A 23,937-nucleotide genomic window follows, 5' to 3' on the forward strand; every position below is an offset into this window, starting at 1 on the left:
TATGAATATTTAAATGTGGAATTCTTCCAAAGTTATTGGAATTATTAACAGAATCTAGAAAATTTCACCTACACTGTTTACATAAATCTATCCAGAGCTCTCCTTTTAACACTAGTTCTCGTTCAACAACTTACACAAAGTCTCATATTGAATAAATCAAAATAATTTCAAACAAATCACATCTAAAAACAATCTCATGATCTTCTAAACATGCTTCTCTTAGAAAGTATACTGGCATCTATTAAGTTATGCAAACAAAACCCTTAATACCCTCGTTGCCCTCACTCCTTTTATCCAATCAACCACCAAATCCTGACTATTTAACCTCTTAATTCTCTATTTGTCCACTACTATTTCTACCACTACCATCAGTTCCCTTTTACTCCACACTACCTTAGTTTTTTTTCTTTTCTTTGTTGTGTAAGACTAAAATCCTAACTCATCTTTTCACCTCTAGTCTTGGTTCCCTTCAAACGTTTCTACCCACTGCACCAATAAGAAACTTTGTGTATATGTATATATCTATATCTATATCTATCTATCTATCTATCTATCTATCTATCTATCTATCTATCTATCTATATGGTATATATCTAGTATACAGGTATATACATATCTGTATTGAAATAGATATAGGTATATACATATAGGTATGTATATACATACTACTACCACTACTACTAAGCACTTATTTACCATGTGTCAGGCAGTGTTCAAGACACTTAACATATTCTAACTCATTCAATTCTCACCATAAGGTAGGTGGTATTGCTTAAGTCCTATTTTGTAAGTGAGGAGAGACTGAGGCACAGAGAATTTAAAGATTCTGCCTAGGACCACAGAACAGTGAAGCTGGGATGTGAACTGAGCAATTTAGCTTCAGTACTAATGTTCTTTAGTGCTACAAGATATTACCTCTCAATGACCACAATCCCTTCTGACCTAAAACACTTCGGTTACTTTCAAATCGTTCCTAAAGACTACAGAGTCTTTAAACCCTACCTGTAATATTTTTCCCTCCTATCGTTTGTTATGAAATACTTGTCATCCTTATGTGTTTCTCCTAATCTTGATTTCTTTAGGGAATCTTTCTGTCAAATCACTATTAGTACTTCCTTTGCACCATATAGCTCTTTGTTAATGGCACTTATCACAGATTTGTGATTATTTGGTTAACTTGTGTTGCATCCACTATAGTATATTATAAACTGTGTGCACTATTAAATCCCCTGTGTGTAATATAGTTGGTATATATGGTGCTCAAAATGTATTTTCTGATATAAAGAAAAAGAAAAAGCTGCAAGGAAGGGAGGAAGCAAAGGAGGGAGGAAGGAATGAAGGAAGAGAATTCTTAAAGTTGGAAAAGGTCTAAGAGGACATTTCACAACTTTTCTTCCTGATCAGAAATCCCTTTTATATTATTTCCCAGAATCATCACTCATTCTCTGAACAGATCCAGTGGTGGGTAACTCTACCTCAAGAAAAGTTGCTTTCATTGCTGAGTGAATCTTAACTATTACAAAATTCTTTCTTAGCTAGAAGTAAAATATGGCTCATAATAATTTTTTCCCATATGTTATACTCTTCATTTTGGAGCTTTCTGGAATATGTTTTATCCCCTTTTCACATGGCAAGTTTTCAAATATCTAAAGTTAATATGTTTTTCTCAACATATTCCTTTTCCCTGGCCTAAAGCTATCTGATTAGTTGTATTTTTATGACATAATTATATATGACATAGTTTTATTTTTGCTTTGAAGTCTTTTAAAATTATTTTTTTCTTAATGTTAATTAATTTAATTTCTTGCCTTCATCCAGGATTTAAAAAAATATGTTCAAAGTATGTTAGTTGGTTCTTTCCTTCCATCCCAAGTAAGTTTTGGTATGAAAATAAGTAGGAAATACTGTACATTATATTTTCTTCTTGGGAATTCACATTACAGAATAACATGTTAAGTTTCTAAGAAGCCTTGGAGTAAAGTATCATGTTAGGTTTTCTTTCATCTGTTGTTTCACAAATATATATGGTCCTTTTCTAGGGACATATACAAAATTTTATAGAATTTTTCAAAATACTGTGTAAAATATATAAAGCATGCATTAATCTCAATGGAATATTTATTGTTTATAGCATATGTCTTACAAAATCAGAAATCTAAAGTAAACTATACTTTGCTACTTAACAAAATTCTGGGATATTTTTTAACTTATGTGAAATAGGTGTATTACGAGTATGTCAGGTAATTAAAATGTGAGTTTTTTCTTATGTTTACTGTAACAAAAGGAAAAAATAAAGTGGGAAAATATATTTGCATATATTCATGCTAGAGAAATGGAAATGATTTTTAGTATAACACTTTCAATTAAAATACACTCTTAATAAAACTTGTGAGTAATGCCCCTGAAATAAATATTTTACTTTTGTTTTGTTAAAAAGCATTCACTCTTTTTATTTAAAAATATCCAAAAAAACACTGACAAATATATGAGTTGAACACTGCAATTCAAGTGGATTTCAAATGTTAAAACACTTAAGATTCTATCAGAAATGTGTTATAATAAATGTAAAACTTACGACTTTAATTGCTGAAATACACGGTACTATATCTAAGAACAGCAGCTATAGAAAATAGTAGGAAACTAAAAATGGCTGTTGCCCTGTTATTTGGTATTAAATGACTAAAGTTCTCTTGTTGTGAAGTATTTGATGCATTTAATACCCATTCTTGAGGGAAATACTAAACTTACACCTACAGAAGCTACATAGCTATTTATCTGAATTTAATTATTTCTTTATAATTATGATAAAGAAATATCTCATTTTTAAACTTTCTTCAGATCTTCCTACCTCTTGTTAGGTTGCTGTACTTATACAGTAAATATAATATCTGCAGAAGCTATTTTGAACATATGCAAACAAACATGTCTTTTCTAGGGCATAACAATGCAATTGCATTATTTGGTATTTATAAGCTGTGAAAGAGACAAAAAATAACTATCTTTGAGTTGATAAACTATCTTCACTCTGTGTCTGTTTTATTTTTTTAAAGTAGGTTGTTTTATATATCATTGATGAAAGCATCTTTGAATAGAAAAACCTAGCTGCACAAATAAAAAGGGTGACCAAGAGGAATTGGGAATATGACTTTTGTCTTAAACCTATGAACGGTATCCAAATTTTATACCAGAGATATTAGCTTATTAAACCAGTTTTAGATTGTTGAAGATGTGTTTAAATAATGAGAGTCTGAAGGAGCCTGAAACAGGTCATTAAATCCATTGGGATTGGTAGTTTGATTTCATTTCCATCCAGACGGAGGTAGCTCAGATGAGGTCCATAACTGAAGGAATCTTGGTCTGCAGGCAGTGTGGAAGGCGTAGGACATATTACAGAGACGTTCACATCTGGGGAGACAAAGATAGCATGAATGAATGCATTGGAACACAAGAAATCAGGGAAAGAAAGACCAAGAAACTATTACAACAGTCTATGGAGGGCCAGTCTTATGATCAATGAAAGTGACAGAGATGCAAATAATTTTTGTGTTGAGGGTTGTGCATACCCATTTTATGAGAGTAATCCTGAACAGAACAGGTAACATGTGTATAATCATCTCACTCCATATTCTGCTATACTTAGTACAGAGCGCCAGAAAGGACACATTGTTCAAAGCTGTGATGAAAAACAAGGTGAGATAAGGCATGCTTAGACTACTGTAGGATGAGACAGGTAAGATTCAGGGGCATTAGAAGTGGAGACAACGGTTCAGAGCTGGTACTGAAAGAATAGGTGGATGCATGGGTGGATGGATGGCTAGATGGATGCATGGGTGGAAAATCAGTTGATTAGAGAAAGTGCTTGAAAATTATCTTAAAATGCAAAATTTCCAACTCATAGTATATAATGACAAGTTTTTTAAAAAGTACAATTAACGTAAATGTACATATGTAATACTTACAGAAAACAACCTTGAGTCTTCATACGTAAATGTGTGTAATTGGAAAGGAAATTTGCCAAGAATTGAATTACAAAGAATTCAAGACAGGAAATATTCCATCAGCCTTTTCAGATGGTTAGGATTGTGCCCCTGCCTTGGATCAGAGCCCTTGGCATCAGTGATTATATTGAGATTCTGGAGCATTCTGGAGAGCAGGCCTCTTAAACTAGCAAAATTCAGAGAAGTGTGTGTAATAACTGATCTCAATGAACCTGTATATTGCCTTTAAATCTCATTTTGAAACTATTTCAAGCAAGCGATCTCCCTTAGAAGATGAGACCCACCTAACTTGGGCAATGGCTCTCTTTGTGTCCTGTTGGCACATACAGATATACAATGTGGATTTTATGCTTACAGTGAGGTTGCACTGCTATGATCTTAGGCCATTTTGTGAATTGAACTAGCTAAAAATAATGACTCATATTTGTATAACAGTTTTGTGTTTATAAAGTTATTTTTTTCTCACCTACATTACCACCTTATCATCATCACACAGCCTTCCTCAGGCAACATTATTATTCTCCCTACCTGGGTATTGTGGAATCGTGGCTCAGACAGGTAAGGTAATACACACAAGGTATTTCGGCAAGTGAGGGCAGAGCTGGATCCCAGCCTAGTCCTTTTCCTTCTGCACAATCTCTCCAGTAGGCAAGCGTCCTTTGCCTACTGCATAGATTGTGTCCCTTCTATGTGCTACCCCCTTTTCGCCCTCATGCCCCATAATCAAAGCATGTGTGGAAAAATGGAACATAAAATTAAATGTGTACTCTAAATTTAGTTATACTTACATAAATTAATTGTGGTGTTTTTGAGAGGCCACTTAGAAGTAACTTATTTGAATAGATAACATTTTGCCAAATTTAAAATCTCTTAAGGTGTTCAGAAGAAATAAATAAGTGTTTCCATACTTTTGCAGAAGAAAAGTTTACTGCCTTGTAAATTCTGAGAACTCTTCATATAAAAGGTGTATTTCTTGGAAACCACTTTATTAACAATTAGAGTAGATTATGTGGCCAGAAGAACTAAGTACTTTAACAGTTATTATAACTCAGTATGATATAATAGTAAGCCAATAATTCTAGCCAGAGAAATACTTATTTTAAATGTATTTTCTTGGAACATAGAAATGACCATGTTTGATATCTACATAAAGAAGCAAATAAATAAATTTCTCTTTGTTGAGGTTGTTGGTGTTAAAATTATTCTTACTTGTATTGATAGAAAATTTTCTAAAGTTTTTTATTCTCAGAATTGAAGAAAAATGTGCTGTGATTATACTCAATGCTGTGATTATACTCTATGAGTGGGGAAACAAATACTTAAAATGAGAAGTTCTAGGCTCAGGCCCTGGCTATTATACTGACTGTTCTTGGCAAATATCCTCCCCTAGTTGAGCCTCAGTTTCTCTTTCTTCAGAAATTCCTAATAATAGCAAACGAGGCTCTTTTGAGGAGAATTTGCGGTTCTCAAAGTGTGGTCCCTGGGCCAGCAGTAGCAATACTCTACCTGGGAACTAAATGGTTAGACTCCACCTCAGACCTGCTGAGTCAGACACAGCCCTCAAGGTGATTTTGATGCGTGCTAAGCTATGAGAACAGTTGAAAAATAGGAATATATGAGCACACGCTTTGGGAAAACTCTTTAAAACATGAGTGAAGAAGTACAGAGTCCTATTCTTCTTTGTGTAATTTTGTATAATGAGGTAAGTGCCCTTCATATGCGCTTACCTGTGTGTTGAATTTTTGCAATGTCACTCCTAGATACCCTCATTCTCAAATTCTCAGGGAAATCCCTAATTCGTAAACAGGGACCCATACAGAATCACTTGAAATTAATTTCCCACATTGAATATTTGTGTGGCTTTTGTTGTCAGATAAGGAATGCACCTGCAGAAGCACAGAATTTTCATCAGGAAAAATACTGCATATATTCAGGTCAATAGTGTCTGTTGTACTACTGTGTTTCCCCAAGAATAAGACCTAGCTGGACAATCAGATCTAACGCATCTTTTGGAGCAGAAATTAATATAAAACCCGGTATTATATTATGTTGTGTTATGTTATGTTATGTTATGTTATGTTATGTTATGTTATGTTATGTTATGTTATGTTATGTTATGTTATGCTATGTTATATTATGTTATGTTATATAAAACCCAGTCTTATATTATAGTAAAATAATACCGGGTCTTATATTAATTTTTGCTTCAAAATATGCATTAGAGCTGATTGTCCGGCTAGGTCTTATTTTTGGAGAAACACGGTATTTGGTTCAGTGGAACAGATTCAGCTGTTAACATTTTTTTTCCTCTGCATCTTTTGCTTTTGACTGCAGGAGTCAATAACCTGTCTCATCACCATGGAAAAATAACTGCTATGGCAGTAACCTGCTTATTACTTCCTGGATTTTGTGCTCAAGAATGCTTTAGGAAAACCAAGCAAGTCTTGAATAACTGAGCGGCACCCAGTAGAAAATTGCCTCTTTTTTATAAATGGGATATTTATGTGATTATATGCTTAAAGAAAATTTTTGTGAATAATAATAACGAGAAAGCACAACCTTCTGACAATTGTCTGTGTTCTTTTCCTACAAACTACATGACTGAGCCTTACTTTAGGAACGCATTTTCTAAGGCTGTTCCAGAGAAGTCTCCTCAAGGTTACCTTCCTCAAGGGTTGTGCTGGGGTTGAGGATGCACGGATAGGTGCCAGCTGCTCCCAATACCCCTGTGGCTACACCAACGCATTGCCCGTTTCTACACCAAAGTCAGCCTGATCTCAGGGAAAACTGTGAAGGTGCCAAGTATGCCTTTAATGTCTCCAGCCTCTACATTCTACAACTACATCTTCCCTTGGTGGCTTCTCTGCCTCCAAGGCACTTTGCACTCTTCTCCCTCTCCCTTATAAAAAGCTATTTTCAGGGAAGGAAAAGGTATTTATTTATTCTACCTTGTTGATTATCATTCATCCTGACTTGCCAACCTCCAGGGGCATTGGTTTCCATGTAAGTTGAGCAAAGCCTAACAGTCCCCAATGCATGGTCCCCAGAGCAGCATTCTCAGCATCACCTGGGAACTTGTTAGAAATGAGAAGTCTTTGGTCTCACCTGGACCTCCTCAGTCAGAAACTCTGAGGTGGGGCCACCAGTCAGTGCACACTCAAGTTTGAGAAATCCTCTCATCTAAAGCAGAAACTCTGATTAGGGTGTTTTCAGGCAGCAGTTGTGCTGTAGATTTTAGGCCATACATGTCTTTCTGATGCCTTGTAAATTTTATGTCTTCTGTTACTATTCATGAGGTTGTTTGTGCCTGGAACACTTTCTGAAAGAAATCTACGCAGTGAGGCAGAAATATTGAAATCTCCTCGGAGTTAAAGAAAAGAGAGCCAGTTTTTTTTTCTCCAATAGATAGAGAATAGCCTCCTGGATTAAAATCCACTTTTCAATCTGCAGTTTGAAGGTTGGACCTTCTTGGTTCATTGAGACTGTCTCTAAATGGATAAAACATAATACTGAAAATTGGAAACACACTTAAAAAAATCTAAGGGCACATTCGTTGGGGGGGGGGGACCCAACAGAATTGTTATTCTTAAAGAAGATAGAGAATTAATTTAATGACCATGACCATTTCAGTCCAAGAGACACCCTGATGGTTACTTACTTTTAATTTTGTTATGATCAAGGTGAAGGTGCTGCAGATGAGCACTGATCCGGGGCACCTTTGTGAGTTGATTGTGAGACAGTTGAAGATCTAGAATTGATGATACATCAAAACCACTTGCAGGGAGACCTGCATCTGATAATTTGTTGTGGTTTAGTCTCAGGAAGGCCACTTTAGGAATTACGTTAAAATAGTTCTCTGGTATTCCTTCAATGGAATTATTGTCTAAAAACAGTTGCATTGTATTGGCTGGTAATCTTGGTGGCATATTCCTGAGGGCGTTCTTGGCCATATTTAGCTGCATGAGGTTCTTAAGTCCCTTAAAGGTGTCTCTTTGAAAGGCATTGTCTAATAGTTTATTGTGCTGCAGGTCAAGAAGGGTCAGGTTCTCCAGATTGCTGAAGGTTCCTTGAGGAATTCTGGATACCTTGTTTCTCGCTAATTGTAACTGTTCTAAACTTCTTGGCAATGGAGAAGGTACCTCCTCTAGCTCATTATCTTCCAGAAATAAGAAAAGCAGTTTCTTTAATTGGCTCAGGGCTCCTTTTTCAATTCCATAGTTAGTTATTTTGTTCTTGTTTAGATTGATCCATCTCAGCTGGGTAGCATTCTCGAATGGCTTCTCAGGAATGGTTTCTATCAGGTTGTTTTCCAGATAAAGATACCAGATCCTTGAAGGAATAGCAGGGATTTCTTTGAGACCTCGATTCTCACAGTATAAAGCAGTAGGGAAGCTGGGGGGACAGAAACATTCCCGGGGACAATCGACGTCTTGGTCATTCCAGTCCTCTGGATCATGTACCTCATAGACCTGTCTCACAGTTCGGGTCCATACAGAATCTGTTACGAATACCATCCAGATGATGAAACAGATTGTGGCTGCCATTATAGTACCTGCCATTATAGAATAAGGGACACAACTGTTAGATATTGAAGCTCTTGATATTTAAAGAAGTGTATGCACCAAAAGGATAAATAAACATTGCTTCTTGGAGGGAAAAGTAAACACATATCATCATTGTGTACACAGATATCAATTAATACCTATCTATTTAATAGACACTATGTGCAAAACATTTTGCAAACACTGAAACTGACTCAACAACATGTAGCTTTCTGGTTTTAACCCAATCACAATGAAAACTGAGAAATGGAAAGCAAATTTTAGGATCTCTAAGTGCTTTTCCATTTCAAGCTACTTAATGCAAGGGAGTTAACTGAAACCCGGATTGAATACAAGAGTACAAAAAATGACCTTTAAATAATTCAAAAGTCTGTGCTGTTCCTAAGAAGTAGGCATATGCTTTTACTTTTATTCCTAAATGAGCAGAACATCTGGATGAGATTTCCCAGGCTCTTTGGCCCTTGAACCACAGAAAGTGATCAAAGAATGTTTTAGCAGTTTGTTGTGAGGAAGATTTAAAGATCTGAAGAAAAGTGTGTGATTAATCTCTTACTCTGTTGCTCAACTGCTCAGGTAAGTTTTGTTCGGGGGTCCGGGGAGAGACTTCTAATATTATAAGTACAGAATCAAGTTGTTCAGCTAAGAAATAAGGATTCCGAATTCTGTCTATATATACATAGCAGTTAGGTAAATAATGTATCAACTATAGCATTACTATGATTAATAAGAAACAAAACAAAACAAAGAACATGTGTATGATGGAGATAGAGCTCCATATTTCCAGTATGGCTGCTAGCAAATGATAGGTTAACACTTACTGATAAATGATACATCTGAAAAACATAAACACTTCCCATTGAATATCAACAAGGTTATTGGTACCATGAATAATTTTAACAGGAAAAAATACATCCACACATACATATAGATATACATATGTGTATACATATATTTACATATATATACCTATACAACAGTAATATTCAACCAATATACATTTAGTTCAACCACTTGATAATAAGGACTGAATAAATTTTACTGATTCCTTTGGAAAAGATGAAATCAATATCATTTATGAAATGCTGATGTCTCAATTTTGTCACTAAATTGAGGGAAATGACAAGTGTAGAGCTGCTTGCGCAAGCTGTCAAATTTCTTACAATTGCAGAATGCTACTCTGGTCATCTTCCAACAAAAACACATTAAAATATTCTTTTTTTTTTCCAGAATAGAAATTTGTTTTAGTTATTGAAGCTGTAACCCTGCCTCTGATGAATCAGAACTTCAGATTCTTAACTTTAAGAGTTTTAAAAAGTACAAAATAGTTTACCTTACTGTCCAGGAATATACCGTTGAGTCCTGTGTCTGGATCTGACGTTTGCTAACAATCGGTTAAAAAAGAAAAAATAAAAAACAAAAAGAAAGAAAGAAAAAAGAAAAAAAAAACAACAACAAAACTTTGACTAAAGCAATTTGTTTTTGTTTTATGCTGTCAAACCTCCTATGAGAAAAAAATAAAACCTATGCTGACCAGTCACCACGCACACCTTTTGATCTATTGTTTCCACTTTTGACAGGGCTTCAGAAGCCCGCTTACCTCAGTTTTCTTGGATCTTCTTCTTCCCTTTCTATTGGTCACTGCTCATCCACAGTAATGGATTGACCCAAGCTCCACTGTCGTGTTTTTTATGAATCCTCCCAAATATATATGCATCATGAGCTCCAACTTTAACCCCTCCAACAACCACAGCACCTCGTTACCTAGGCAGCCCAGCACAGGAAATTCTGACTTTAATCTCAAGAACCTAAAACAACAATTCAGGGCAATTTTTACTCTGAATTCACATTTCCAAAGATTTTGTAATGTACTGATATCTAGACCTGATCTATCAGCAGTTTGGTTTCAAGTGTAACAAAAAGATTTTGAAGCATGTTTTGTGTTTTGCTTTTTTTTTCTAGAAGATCTTTTTAAAAAATGAATACAAAGAAGGGCCAATGTCCTCTGTTTATATGGAACTTTTTTTTCTCATATGAAACAGATTCTAAAATTCTTTTTAGATATATTGTGTCTGATTAAGGGAAAAAGAGATAGAAAAATATACCAGGGGTGCCAAAATTTATACTCATCTTTTGACTTGTATTCATCTTTTGCTATCAGTATATATTGAGTATTGCAATTTTAGTAGTGTTTTTCCTTTCTTAAAATGTGTATACATTTTTTTTTGGCACCCTCTGTATTTGAAACATTTTTAAGAGAAATCTGAAAAGCCATACCTGATGTTGGCACTGAATGTGGTGTCAGGCTGTTTTATATAAATAATTTTTGCATCTCTATTTCCTACTGTGAGTTTTATTCCAAATAATTTTTTCAATAAATTTTTTTTTCACTATAACAGATATTTTGCATTTAGTCCATTACAGGACATTCTGTCTCACTGCTAATGTTTTTTTCTTTAACGTACATGCCCAAGATAATGTCTTCTAGTTCTTATGTTTGTGGAAAAAATTGTTATGCCTTTTGATGAAAGACACCAATAAACAAAACTCATTTTTCAGAGGTTATTGTATTGTTTGCAATTATTTTGTTTTTCATAATCTATCTTGATCAGAAAGCTTAATTTATATGACTCATTCAAACTGTTCACATAAGTATTATCAGAGATAGAGCACAGGGAACAGGAGAGAGCATTGGATTCAAAGGAACATTTCTGAACTATCTGCCTCCTCCCTCTTAACCATTGGCAATTCAATTAGAGCTCAGTTTGTCATCTGTTAAATAGTGATGGACTACCTCACAAACTAAAGGTGGCTCCAGCTTGTCCTACATGGTTATGGAAATATAAGCCTTTCTTCATTTAGTATGAGCCCTATATTCTCAACTGGGAAATGCATTCAAGTTTAAGAGCTTTTATAGACTGAGATCTGATTGATACATGATCTCTTCATAGCTTTACAGGCACACTCATATTGTATTTTAAGAAAAAACAACACAAATGTTATTTGCTTTCTCACAATGACTTTCTCTATCTACTGCACTTTTTCTTTTATCTTTCTTCTTTTTCTAAACCCTCAGTATATAAGCAACAGGTAATCTTCAAATCTGCGCAGCCCTCCGGTAACTACTCTCTTATTTCTTAATTTTCTCTTTTAGGGAAACTTCTTTCAGTCATTTCTTAATTTTATTACACAAATGTTGTTACATGTTCATTGTAAGGAAATTAAAGTAGTATACTGGTTGCCTTCAATCTTAATTTCCTGTTCACCATTCCATCCATGGTCTACCCATCAAAATATGGCTTCTCATCATCCCTCCACTGCCCTAAAATTGCTCTGACAAAAATCAGCAATAATCTTTATGCTTATTAACCTATTGAAGTCTATCTGTATTTAGCTTACTTGATTTGTGACTTTTGAGAATGCTCACCCTCCCCTTTAATTAAATGTTTGTCTTAGTTTCTCTGACGCCATTCTTAGTTTTTTCCTCCCCTTTTCTGTTGACCTCTCTCGGTCTATATCCTGAAGTTCTCTGTTTCCTCTAACATTTTTTTTAAAGTGTTTCTAGCATTTAGAGATGTTTAAGATTCTACCCTGCGTTCTGTGCTCTTTTTGTTGTATACATATTTCGTGTGCTTTTCCATGGTTTTAACTATTGCCTCTATTTTGATGACTCCTGTGTATCTCTGTCCAGCCAGCCTCTGGAAGAAGGCCTGCCCTCCATTATGTGTATATACCTGCTTTCTAGAAATCTCCTGTTGTATGTCATATAAAAATATATATAATATATGTAATATATGTAATATATATGTAAAATAAAATATGTAATATATAATGCAATTACTATCTCTTTATTTCTAACTGCTCTTGTCATTCTATATTTTTGAGTGACACTATTGTCTTATTCAGTCTTTTAATCCAGAAATCTGGAAATAATTCTTAATTCTTCCCTCTTATTTTATGAGCATATGATAGCAATTACATTTTAAGGATCCTGGGAGACATGATATAAATAAAAATGACCATCTACAATGCTTGCCAGCTTTGGTATCATTATTTCCAGACTAAAACCAGGATGTTTCCACTGTTAGTATATTCTCTATTTCTTTATTTTTCCTATAACAATCTAATCTACCTTCCTTTGATTACTGATTCCCGAAGAATGGAGACTTAAACTCTTCATTTGTATAGCAGAAGTTCAATAAATTAAATTAAGATGATGGTGAGAATGTCTGAGTTGTGCTTTTAAGAATTAATGCAAGACTTTGCTCAGTCTTATCTGACTCTGCTAAGAGGGAGGAAGAAGGCCTAAATGTGGTTTTGGCATTATCTCTCCAAAGACACATTGATATTTTAGAAGTCCGTGGAACTTTAGACATAGTAGATAGTCAATAAATATTTACTGAATGAGTAAATGAACAAATAAATACATAAAGCATAAATATCACTTTAATAGCCATGAGTTTTTTGAGCAGCATAACTGTGTAAATAGAAACATAGTAGACAGTCTTAGAAATATGGTAAAACAACAAAAACAACAATATGTGAATTAAAGTTTTCTTTAGGCAACTTATTAGTTGTCTGAGCTTGCACAGGCTATTTATAAGCATCATGAGCCTAATTCCACCCATAATGCACCTGCCCTGACTACTAGGAGGGGTTGTTTGAAAATCAAATGAGATAAAGAAGGTGAACATGCTCAGAAACATGTAGGAAAATTTCATAGTGAAAAAAGTTAAAACTCAAGGAGTACTTACATATCATCTCTTCAAACTCTCTTTTTCCACATAAGAAAAACGAGGCCCAGAAATTTCTTTCAGCAGAGAATGTGATGTCAGCATTTGGCCTACCTGAGAAAAGTTGTTCTAGAAACTTGGGATGGGGTAAAGTTGTTAAGTTGTGTATTATTGTTGTTTTAAACTGTTTTCCTCCTTTTCACACTTTATATTGTTTCCTCTTTGCTTATCTTGCTTCTACTTCCACCTATTAACATAGGAAGGATATTTTGCTAAATTGTCTTAAGTCTGAGGAATTTATCTGGGGACATCGCTGAAGATCATTAACATTTTAAAAGAGAAGGCAATGCATGAGGGTGTAAAACACATAAAATTTCAGTATGATTTCAAACATGGTGGAATGTGTGTCCGACACATCGATTTTAGCAACGGTTGGACTAGTTAGGAGCTCCCAGGAGCTTGTTTGTGTATAATTACCTGGACTTCTGCTGGGAGAAAACATTTTCTCTTTATGCATCAATTTCAGCCTTGTTTGACTAAACAATTTAGAGACATAAAAGAAATCCCCTAAAATATATAGCTAACACATATTAATATACATTGTTCAAATATTTTGTCAAAATAATACATTTAAAATATAGTATGATATATTTAAAAAAATCAAAACTGCTACAAACTGATGAAAAAGAGCATTCCCCACACCACCCACTTCAGTGTAAGTCTCTCTCCCAAGAGGTCATTATTCTCACTCTATTATGGATTTCTTTAAGTATTTACCTGAATATTCTTGCTCATATTCTTTTTCTTTGACTTAGAAATTTTAAACATCTATTGTTTTCTCATTAGATAAGGATTTAGCTCCTTGCTTAGTTTCACTCCTTGATTCCTTTCAGGAATTCCTAATGTATGCATATCACAAACTTTGATGGAATAGTCACTGCATGAATTATTATATAACAGAAGTATTGTTTACTTCTAAAATAGTAGAAAACCACTTTAATTTCTTTATTGTACTACATTTATTTGCTATATATATAAAGTTACATATAGTATTTTCTATATACATATACACATATTTCACTAACATTTTCCAAAATCTCAAACAGAGTTGTAAAATCATTTTAGAAACTTTTTGGCACTCGGTAAGTAGGGGCAACATACTGTGCTGGCTAAAAGCCAGACCTTCTTGGGTTTGAATAAATCTTTGCCATTTACTAGGTGTGAGACCTGGAACAATTATTTGTCTTTGCCTTAGGTCTTCTCATCTATAAGTTAAGGATAATATAAAAGATAATAATGATAGCAATAATAGCCATCTCAGAGGGTCATTGTGAAGATTAAATAAGTTAATATTTTAAAAGCATTTAGAACATTATAAAAGCGTTAATAAACAAAATCAGATATAATAGGTTCACTTTTTTCTCCTGAAAGATATTACCCCTGGAGTTCCATATCCACTTCCTCCAATCTAGTTTGCTTGCCGTTGCAAAGCAAATTTGGCAGATGAGATATTGTTAGGTATTTAGGACACATTTTAGTTCTCTCAGAGTTAATGAGGACTATAGGAATCCTCTCTTACGACCTACACACAGGTGTTACGTTTGATGAAATTAAGAGCAGCTGAATTGTATTTTATCAAAAAGGCACTTATTTGCAATAGGCATTAAAACATCACTGTGAGTCTTCATTTAGAAAATTTCTTTAAACGTTAACTAAGCATAACTAAGGTATGGATTAAAACTATACACAAAAATCACACTCTCTGCTCAAGTGCCATCATTTAAAGTACATTGATGGATAATACGAGGCTTATTCCCTGGGTCTGTTGGATTGTTGTGGTCTGGGCTTCCCTCACTCATTTCCTGTGTTAGATCCTTTGTTACTTCCTGGGTCTTGTGTTCTGCTCTTTCCTGCTTCACTGAAAGATGTTGGCAGAGCACAGGCTCTGATCACTTTCGCTGCCCATGAGATACTTTATGTGTGTGTGTTTGTTTGTGTGTGTGTGTGTGTGTGTGTGTGTGTGTGCTCACATTTTTAAAAAATGTGTTTATTCAGCCCACCTCCTTAAATGATATTTTGACTGGATATAATTATAATTTAAAATAATATTCTTTCAAATTTTGGAGATATTAAAAAAGGTGATTGTTTTGTTACCTCTGGAGTTAAAATTTAAAAGTTGGAAAAATGTAGTTTTCAGTTTTCAAAATGTCACCTTTTGTCCTCTGAAAATTTGTAGGATTTTCTTTTCATCTTTAGTTTCTGAACTTTTACAACAATACGCCTTGAGATCGTGTGTATCTATCCCACACCGGGAATCGAAGGAGTCCTTTCAATCCAAAATTCATGTCCATATAGTCCATCAATATGTTTTCTATTTTCTCTTTTTGTAAGTCTTTAGATAATGCACCTCATGGTTCGATTGTCTAATTATCTTACCTCCTGTATTTCCCTTCTCAAAAATATTTTATGCTTTCTAACAGAGTCCCTTAATTATATCTTCTGACCTTTAAAATTTCTATATCATGTATTTACTTTGGGAACTTGTTATCTGGTTGCTCCTTTTCTAAAGCATTCTTTTGTTTCATGTAATTACTATCTTCCCTTATCTCATTCAAAAATTACATCAAATTCATGTAATTACTATCTTCTCTTACCTCATTCAAAAATCAAAAAGCCCAACTATTTATAGGTGGGCTCAATAAACACATTTTTTTAAACATGTGAGTTCACACACACACATACACACATATGTATGTATATGAGTGTATATGTGTGTGTGTGTTGGGTATCTATTGACAAAAAAAGTCAATGCTTACTCTCAGTGTACTTTTAATAACTATATTTTTATTAAGACTGCTAACGTCAGTTTTTTTCTGCTATTGTGAATAAACAGCAAATAATCTTCTATTTATAGTTTAGCCTTTGTATCTGAAACATTCTGAAGCTATCCTGATTCCCAAATTGACCCAAAACTAATAAGTTCTGTCACTTCTAAGCTATTCATGTTTTCATTAGACTTTGATATTTATGACTGTCTCTGGTGTCAGTTGTCCGATACGACAACTGACACCAGAGATAGTCATAAACATCAAAGAGACAATATGAGAAGACTTTCATTACATAATCAAAAAATAAAAATAATCCTGTGATTCTTGGGTGAGCTCTGTTACTAAACTACCCAGAACCACTCTGCTCTCCAGTAATTTTCTTCCAGTTTTTCCAGCCCTTTTCATTTCTACCAAGTTAGCCTTAGCACCACTGTCTTTCCGAAGATACTAAGATAACAGGAGGTGAGCAACTTGAAAGCCAATTAGCTTAAAGCTCATTTCCAAAGAACTTCAGAAGAAGTCTCTTACAAGGCAACATTGAAATGCTGAGAACATACTACTATTAGGTTGGTGCAAAAGTAATTGTGGTTTTTGCCTTTATGTTTAACCTTTTAAACCGCAATTACTTTTGCACCAACCTAACACTAGACTCATGATGTCTCAGTAATCTGAGGATATTCACTGAATTGTATACGTATTCTTGTTATCCTGATCTCCTTATCAAACTGCCCTTCCAGGCCATCCCCGATTGGAGTTATACTGCTGCAGCAGTCCACTCTCAATTGGTTCCTGCATGTCCTATAACATCGATTATATCTTGATTGCATGTCGTGCGGGGCAGCCTGCGGGGTCATCAGGTGGGGTCTCTGGTCCCGCTCCCCACATAAGAACGCAGGACATGGTAAGGCCAAAAAGGAACACCCACGGAGCCATAGATGGGGGAGTCATGCTACTATATTCTCACTGGTGGCTGGGCCGGAGACACAGGAAGCAGGAGCCACACAATCTGCAACCCGCCGTCCCAACAGCAATCTGCGCTAGCTCAGCCACCATCTACTTGCTAGCCCCCATTTTTCTGCTAGCGTAGCCACGGCAGTTATATTAGTGGCCAATGGCTCACTGGTTACAGCTGACGGCCAACTAGACACAGCTGATGGCCATCCAATCACAGTTGATGGCCATTTACTACCTGAGGCAGCACCTTTCCACGTGAGGCCAAGAGCCTGGAAACTGCACTCCTGGCTCTGTCCCCACATTGCATTTATACTTTTCTCAGTCAGCTGGTCATAGAGAAAGCTACCCTGAGGTAATATGTGTGACTGAAGGGAGGGACAGCATGGGCCATAGGACTAGGACCTATTGGGTCTCATTCCCATTTATATCGTGTACTTGCTGAGTCAGCACTGCCGGGCAATTCAAATTAGGCTAGACAGATCAGATAATACTGAGTTTACAGGCAGTGAATGTCACATTGTTGTGTAGCCTCCCTTTGTGTCTAGTTTCTCAAAAGGATAGTAAGCATATATTCGATTTAGCATGTACTTGCTTTGGAAAGTGAGGGGTTTAATTCTCTTACCACACACTGCATATAGCGACCTGATCTGCCTCACACTGTTTAAACATCATTTAATCTGATGAGTGATAAGTAGTGGATCACTGTGATCTCAACTATCTGAAGAGCCTTTTCTTGTCATGGGACAAACTCAAGTCTTACAGCTTCTCAGCACCAGACTCACATGTAGAAATATGCAGCCTCCAAAATTCAAAGAAACTCTCTTTGTTCTTATTGGAGATATATATATATATATATATATATATATATATATATATATATATATATATATCACAAATGTATAATATTTGTGATATCATTGCAAGGTACTTATTTAAGACAAGATATCCTTTCTTTCATTCTGCTAGTTCTAGGTCCATGATTGGGCTAAAGTTTAAAAATTCAGTGAAGGGCAGATATTCTGCATCATACATCACAATGGTTCATCCAAGGCTCTAATAAGCAGTTCTGGAGGGTGTTTGACTTTACAAATCAAACAACTCCATGAAGGACTTTACATCTCTTTCATTCTCAGAAATTCAATTTTCAATTGGCTATTAATTTCTTTTTGGATCAGCCCATCTTGACTTTACTCTGATCCTTATACCTACTAGTGGGAAATACATCCATTTTACTCATTGGAAACTAAATGACGCTACTTAATCCTTTCCACTTCAGATTTGTCCTGCATCAGTTTTTATTGCTGGGGCTTCCACCAGCAACCCCCAAGCATTGCTACTTTTTTTGTTTGTTTGTTTGTTTGTTTGTTTTTTAAAGATACTCCTATCCTCAATATATATCTCAATGCTTGATGAAGGTGGATGGGTGGTTATACATGATAAATCCACTATAGAATTCAATTTTGTGATTTTTTTTTTTACTTCCTGCCTTTATAATGTATTATAATAAGGGATCAATTTCATTTAATGTAAGCGTCTACTGAGTTCCATTTTGCGATGTGTTCCAGCAAACAGACTCCCAGTTGCTTAAATTAATTTAGTGCATCCAGAATTACAGGGAGTACACTCAAAAAACCAAATTCAGCCTGATCTAATAGTATCATTATATCTCCTTGGCTGAGTAGTCTCGGAATCTCTTTCAGAATATTTAGTCCATATAAGTTCGGACGTTCCGGTAGTTCGAGTATATTTTCATCCCTAGATTTTACTTTTTAATTGATATCATATTGCTACCTCTTATTGTAGGTTGGGACTCACTGAAGATTAAGGGGAATGGGCATGAAAAGAATGAAGTTCCTCTTAAAGTTAATGCTTGAGTTGAGGGAGTAGCATCTTCAAAAAAGCAGGAATTGCTTTACATGTTAAGGAAAGTGGGGCTCTCTTGGCAAGCACAGGAGGTTCAGTGGGGTTGGAGACCATAGGCACATCCCACTAATCCGTGGAGTCCCTATTCCAGTTCCTAGGGCCTTCTGTTTCCAGATCAGCTCTCTAACATTTTCTGAAGAGAATAGATGGCAAGATGAATAATGCATTCATTCTCATTCAGAAAAATTATTTTAAATTAAATTTTTTAATTAAAAAAAAAAAAAGCTTTCTCATCCTGCAATGGAAAGAAATAAGACCTTTTAAGACCTTCACCTCTTAAAAATTCTTTTATAAACCGCCTATATTTCAAGCCCTAAACTCAAGTGGAGGATTTAGGAATGTGAGCTTTCTGTTCTCTCATTTCCAGCTGTTCCATGGGCCTTTAGCTACAGCCACCCTGCCCTTCAATCCTGTTTCATGCCCTTCCTATTATACTTCCTGTGACAATAGCTATATGGTCCCTCAAAGCCTTACCCTCAGGAGATGTGTCACACGAGGTAACTAAAGATGACGTGTTCCATTTTTGCGGGTCACTGTCTTCCAGGCTCCCATTCCTGCATACTTTTAAGGTTTTGGTTGCCTTATGTAATACCTAAGCTGTGCAGATAACCACTCTTGCATTTCCCCACATTTCCCAACAATCTGATATTATTAACAGATTTCTGGTATCGATATCTTTGTCAACCAGGTTCCTAGGCTACAAACACTAGATAGCGATTCTGGGTGTTTTAACCAAACAAAAGTGTTTCTTTGAAGGCGATCAGTGGGATTACATAAATGAGAGGAGGCTTGAAGACTAGACTTGGAAAACAAGCAGAAAATAAAAGGAGACTCTTAGAAAATAGACAGAAATAATCTGGCCAGGCTGTCCCTGCCATTACTGCAGCATATCACGGAAACCAGAGGGTCCCTCTGACAGCCTTCCCTGGGGACCATTGATAAATTCTAAACCACCAACAGGCATTTTCTTGGCTAAAACTGCCACAGGCTCCACCTGGTTTTGTGAGGGTAAGGAGAGAAGAGATACTTAAGGGCTACTGGGCCTCACTAAAATTACATCAAGGACAGTTCTCTACATACAGGAAAAGAATTGGGAGTTGGGGTAGATGAAAAAGTGACTGTCTTTTACCCAGGGATACACAATTTCTTAACTAAAAGATTAAACTCGATTTTCTCAGTTTTTCCTTCCCCACAGGAGTTTTCTCCATGATTTTTCTTTTGCTTACCCCAGAACCAGGCCTCAAGCCTGCTCTGCATCCACACTTGAGGCTGTAGCCTTACTCAGATTTTGCAGTTTTCTGAATTTACCTAGTAGACCTGATATACACAGCATATCTTCCCTCCTAGCCTTGCTTCTAATGTTTCCTCTACCAGAAATCATCTTATAACATGCACTCAAGTAAAACACTCTTTCTCTATAAAATATGTCAGTAGTTCCTGTCCCCCACCTACACAAATAAATATATGTTCCTATTAGAAACTACTGTACCCAATATAGACTCAAATAATTCCAACTAAAACACTCTGTGGTTGTTTCTACATCTGTCTTCTAGGCTGGGAACTCCTTGATGGCAGGCAATTATTTTTCTGCTTTTTAATTTTTTTTAATTGACCAATATTGTGCTGGCATGTCATAGGTGCTTAATAGGTGCTTATGTGATAAGGAAGAGGGATTAAATTCAGTCAATAGCTCTCATAGCCCTTTTAGTCAACCATTAACTCCTAACAAATAATATTAAGCTACTTGTCTTCGTGAATTTTAAGCAACTAATTCTTAACTCTTTTCTCCATTGTGACAATTGTTTAAAAAAAAAAAAATATTTAATACCATAATAGTTATATGTATCCTTTATTTTAATAGAACTTTTCAGTTCCACTGATTATAACTACTCTCTGGGATTGAATATTCCAATATTGGATATTGCAATATTGGATATTCCATATGGATAGCAATTTTTCCTTTTATCCCCCTCTTATTTTGCTAAATCCTTCTACTTCTTAAAACTTTTAGGGGAAAAAAATAAGCCGTGACTAGGGACTTTTTGTACTTTCCTCAAAAATTAAAATATATTAGAGCAAAATAGTTTTAAATGAAAGCACTGCTGTAGTAGTTTCATTACTGGAGGGTAAAATTACTTTGTTTATTAAAAGGACAGCTAAAGATATTATGCAATTAAATGCTTAACACCGACATCAGCTCTGTGCGGAATTGCAGTGGCATCTGGACAATGGTGACGCAGGACTCCGGAGTCAGGTTCCTGACTGGCTGTGATTTTGGAGGATTCCTCTAATCTTCTTCATTAGTAAAATAGAAGTAATGATGGCACTTACCTTATTGGTTGTTTTGAATTATCAGGTATAATTCATGTAACACATGTAGAACAAAGGCAATCTTCTAAGCTTAGTTTTCAATATCACTAATATCAAAAGACATAGAAGTGTCAGAATGCTAGAAGGAAAAGCTGGTTCATGAAATGTCCCTCAAATACGTCTTAGTGAAATCAGGAAACTGGCATTCTGTTTGTTTATTTAGCTAGATATCAAGTGCGTATACTTGTGTTAATTGTCCATAAAAGCCTCTATCATATTTTATTGATATTTTACAATTTTATCATTTACCTTTTTTATATCTCTTGTCATGTAGGATTCTTTTAATGTAATTAATGAATACCTTTTTATTTGTATCCGTTCCTGTAAAATTCTATTTTTCGTATGAATGCATTTTTAATTTATATGAATGTAATTGGTTATATGTCACCGTCCCCTTTCTTTCAACCAGCAATTTATTTTTATGACTGAACCTTGCAATGTGTATATTTTGTCCCCTACTTCTAATTGAGAATCCGACTTTTTCTTTAGGAGATACTCTTTGAAAAACAGCTAGGATGTTGTATAACAATGTTCTTTCCATTTCTCTTGTTGGAATAGTCATTCATATTCCTGGCTAGAGACCACATCCATATTTTCCATATTCATAATTTTGAATAAGAAGCTATTTTTCCTCTGTTAAAAGGACACCATTTCTAATTGAGGGATTAAGAAAGAAGTTATCTAAGAAAGTATAAAGAAAGAATTTTTGGTGCCTTTGTGTGGTTACAATAGTTAAAGTTTTAAAGAAGTGTAGCACAAACACACTTTTCTTGTGTGTCATTCTTGAATAAAACCAAATAAGTTTGTCATTCTATGTTTGTTGCCAGTGTATAGTAATGGAGATTCCAGAAACCACTGGCATTTCATTTATTGAATTTGAAGAAATAAACTGCACTGAAGGTAATGCAGTTAACCTTTCTCCACCCTCTAGCTACTAAATTAAGGAAGCAGAAGTAAAATGATTGCAAATGTTTTGGGAAAGCCTCAATCTGATGTCTTTTGTTCTTTATCCAATTTTTTTTAAAGATACTTTCTAGTGGTACAAAGGAAAAGTTATCGACTTTTTTTGCATTAAAAAAAATCTCATCATTAACTTTTATGGTTTAGGATTAAAATTGTTTTCACAATTTTGTATATAGTGTAGTTTTTCTTCCTAATACAAATACAAATTAAGTAAACTTAAATGAACAAAAGAAAAAAATAGAAAAAAGAACCTATGTGATTCAGGGTCAAGAAAAAAGAAACAAATTTAATTTACTTAAATTTTAGTATCAATTAACTATCAATGTTTAATGCTTTAGAAAGTTCAAGGAGAATTACTATTTTGAAATAGTCATTATCTTTGGTAACTTACTGATGACAATAAATGTTGGCCTCATAAACTGCTATTACTGAAGAAAAACAATGTGAAGGACTTGAGTAGAAAGCAATATTGGGAAATTTTTTGATTATGTGGCCACCGGGGCACGTTTTTAAGCAGAGCAATGTTTCAATTCCAATATTTCAATTCCAAATCAATATCATCTCAGGTTAACAATCATTTACAAATAAGCATGATATAGCTCGCTAAGTATTATTAAAGACACTAGACAGTGCTATAGAAGAGTCTGCCTCAGAGTTCAAAATAGCTCCAGTGTCAAACCACTTCCTTGTCCATTTGCCAGTCACCCCAAGACTAATTTATTATTAAAAAGCCCACTCAATATTGCTGTCCCATAATTAGTGTTTAAGGCTATTATGACATATTAAATAATTATAAGCATAGTACACAATATGTGTTAGGGTATTACAGGAGTTTAGAATACATCCTCCCTGAAATAATTCTTACATTTTGTAACTGAAATGTTACACAATCAAAACTTTTCTCTAAATCCAAATTGAATGTTGTGCTTTCTCACATTTTACTTTTATACTATGAAGATCTGATGGAATGATATCTACCACATGATTTTAACTAAGTCTAATGATACTGAAAATCTTATTTTTAGACTGCTTAACATTTCTCTCTCTCTCTCTCTCTCTCTCTCTCTCTCTCTCTCTCTCTCTCTCGTTGCTATATATAAAGATGGGTTTGCCTCAGAACCAGAAGGGAAAGGCCAATATCAAATTACAGTTTTATAATAGCTTACAGTTTCCAGTTGTGCCTGGGGAAACATGATCAGCTGAGCCACATGAGACGGTATCAAATGACTGTCTGAAGCCCTTTGAAATAATCTTAGCACATTGAAATCAAACTCAACACCTTCACAAAAGGACTGATAGACATTGGGTTTTCAAAATATCTTTTTCCCTTGCGTCTCCAAACTATGAAATAGTTGTTTTTTCTTTAACATTTAGCTGAAATTTTCAAGTGAGCTCAAGCATTTTGTTTATAAAGAGACCTGTATCCAAAATAGTATATTAGTATTTTCACCTTAGTATATTTTCCATTATAGTCAAAGTTATTCTTACATCTGCTTGAAATTTGACTAAAGAGAATTGTTAGAGAAAAAAATGGAAGAGGAAAATTGAACGAGCATACACATTTTATAGAAAAGAATTCTTGTAAAGTAAAGAAAGCTATTGGAACTTA

The 23,937-nt window shown here is 34.9% G+C and overlaps 1 protein-coding gene and 1 long non-coding RNA gene across 3 annotated transcripts in view; one reads left to right on the top strand and one right to left on the bottom strand.

The window, feature by feature from the left end:
* Positions 1-422: 422 nt before the first annotated feature.
* Positions 423-10,303, bottom strand: KERA (keratocan). 2 transcript variants are annotated; one of them, XM_074325293.2, is made up of 3 exons: positions 10,158-10,303; positions 7,657-8,550; positions 423-3,405 (listed from the first exon to the last, which is right to left on the bottom strand). In XM_074325293.2, exons 2-3 carry the CDS (start codon positions 8,540-8,542, stop codon positions 3,233-3,235), a joined length of 1,059 nt encoding a protein of 352 aa, XP_074181394.2. In that variant the 5' UTR covers positions 8,543-8,550; positions 10,158-10,303; the 3' UTR covers positions 423-3,232. The 2 variants fall into 2 exon arrangements, with proteins under 2 accessions (XP_074181394.2, XP_019597715.3); XM_019742156.3 differs by lacking the exon at positions 10,158-10,303 and adding an exon at positions 9,891-10,122.
* The window catches only part of LOC148759103 (uncharacterized), a 44,615-nt gene continuing 29,280 nt past the window's right edge, over positions 8,603-23,937 (top strand). The window contains exon 1 of the long non-coding RNA XR_016022465.1: positions 8,603-9,133. This is a non-coding gene — a long non-coding RNA (uncharacterized LOC148759103). The remainder of the gene's footprint in view (positions 9,134-23,937) is intronic.

The sequence above is a fragment of the Rhinolophus sinicus genome, chromosome 1, assembly GCF_057876585.1.
Source record: "Rhinolophus sinicus isolate RSI-liver-muscle chromosome 1, RSI-T2T, whole genome shotgun sequence".
Taxonomy (NCBI): Eukaryota; Metazoa; Chordata; class Mammalia; order Chiroptera; family Rhinolophidae; genus Rhinolophus; species Rhinolophus sinicus.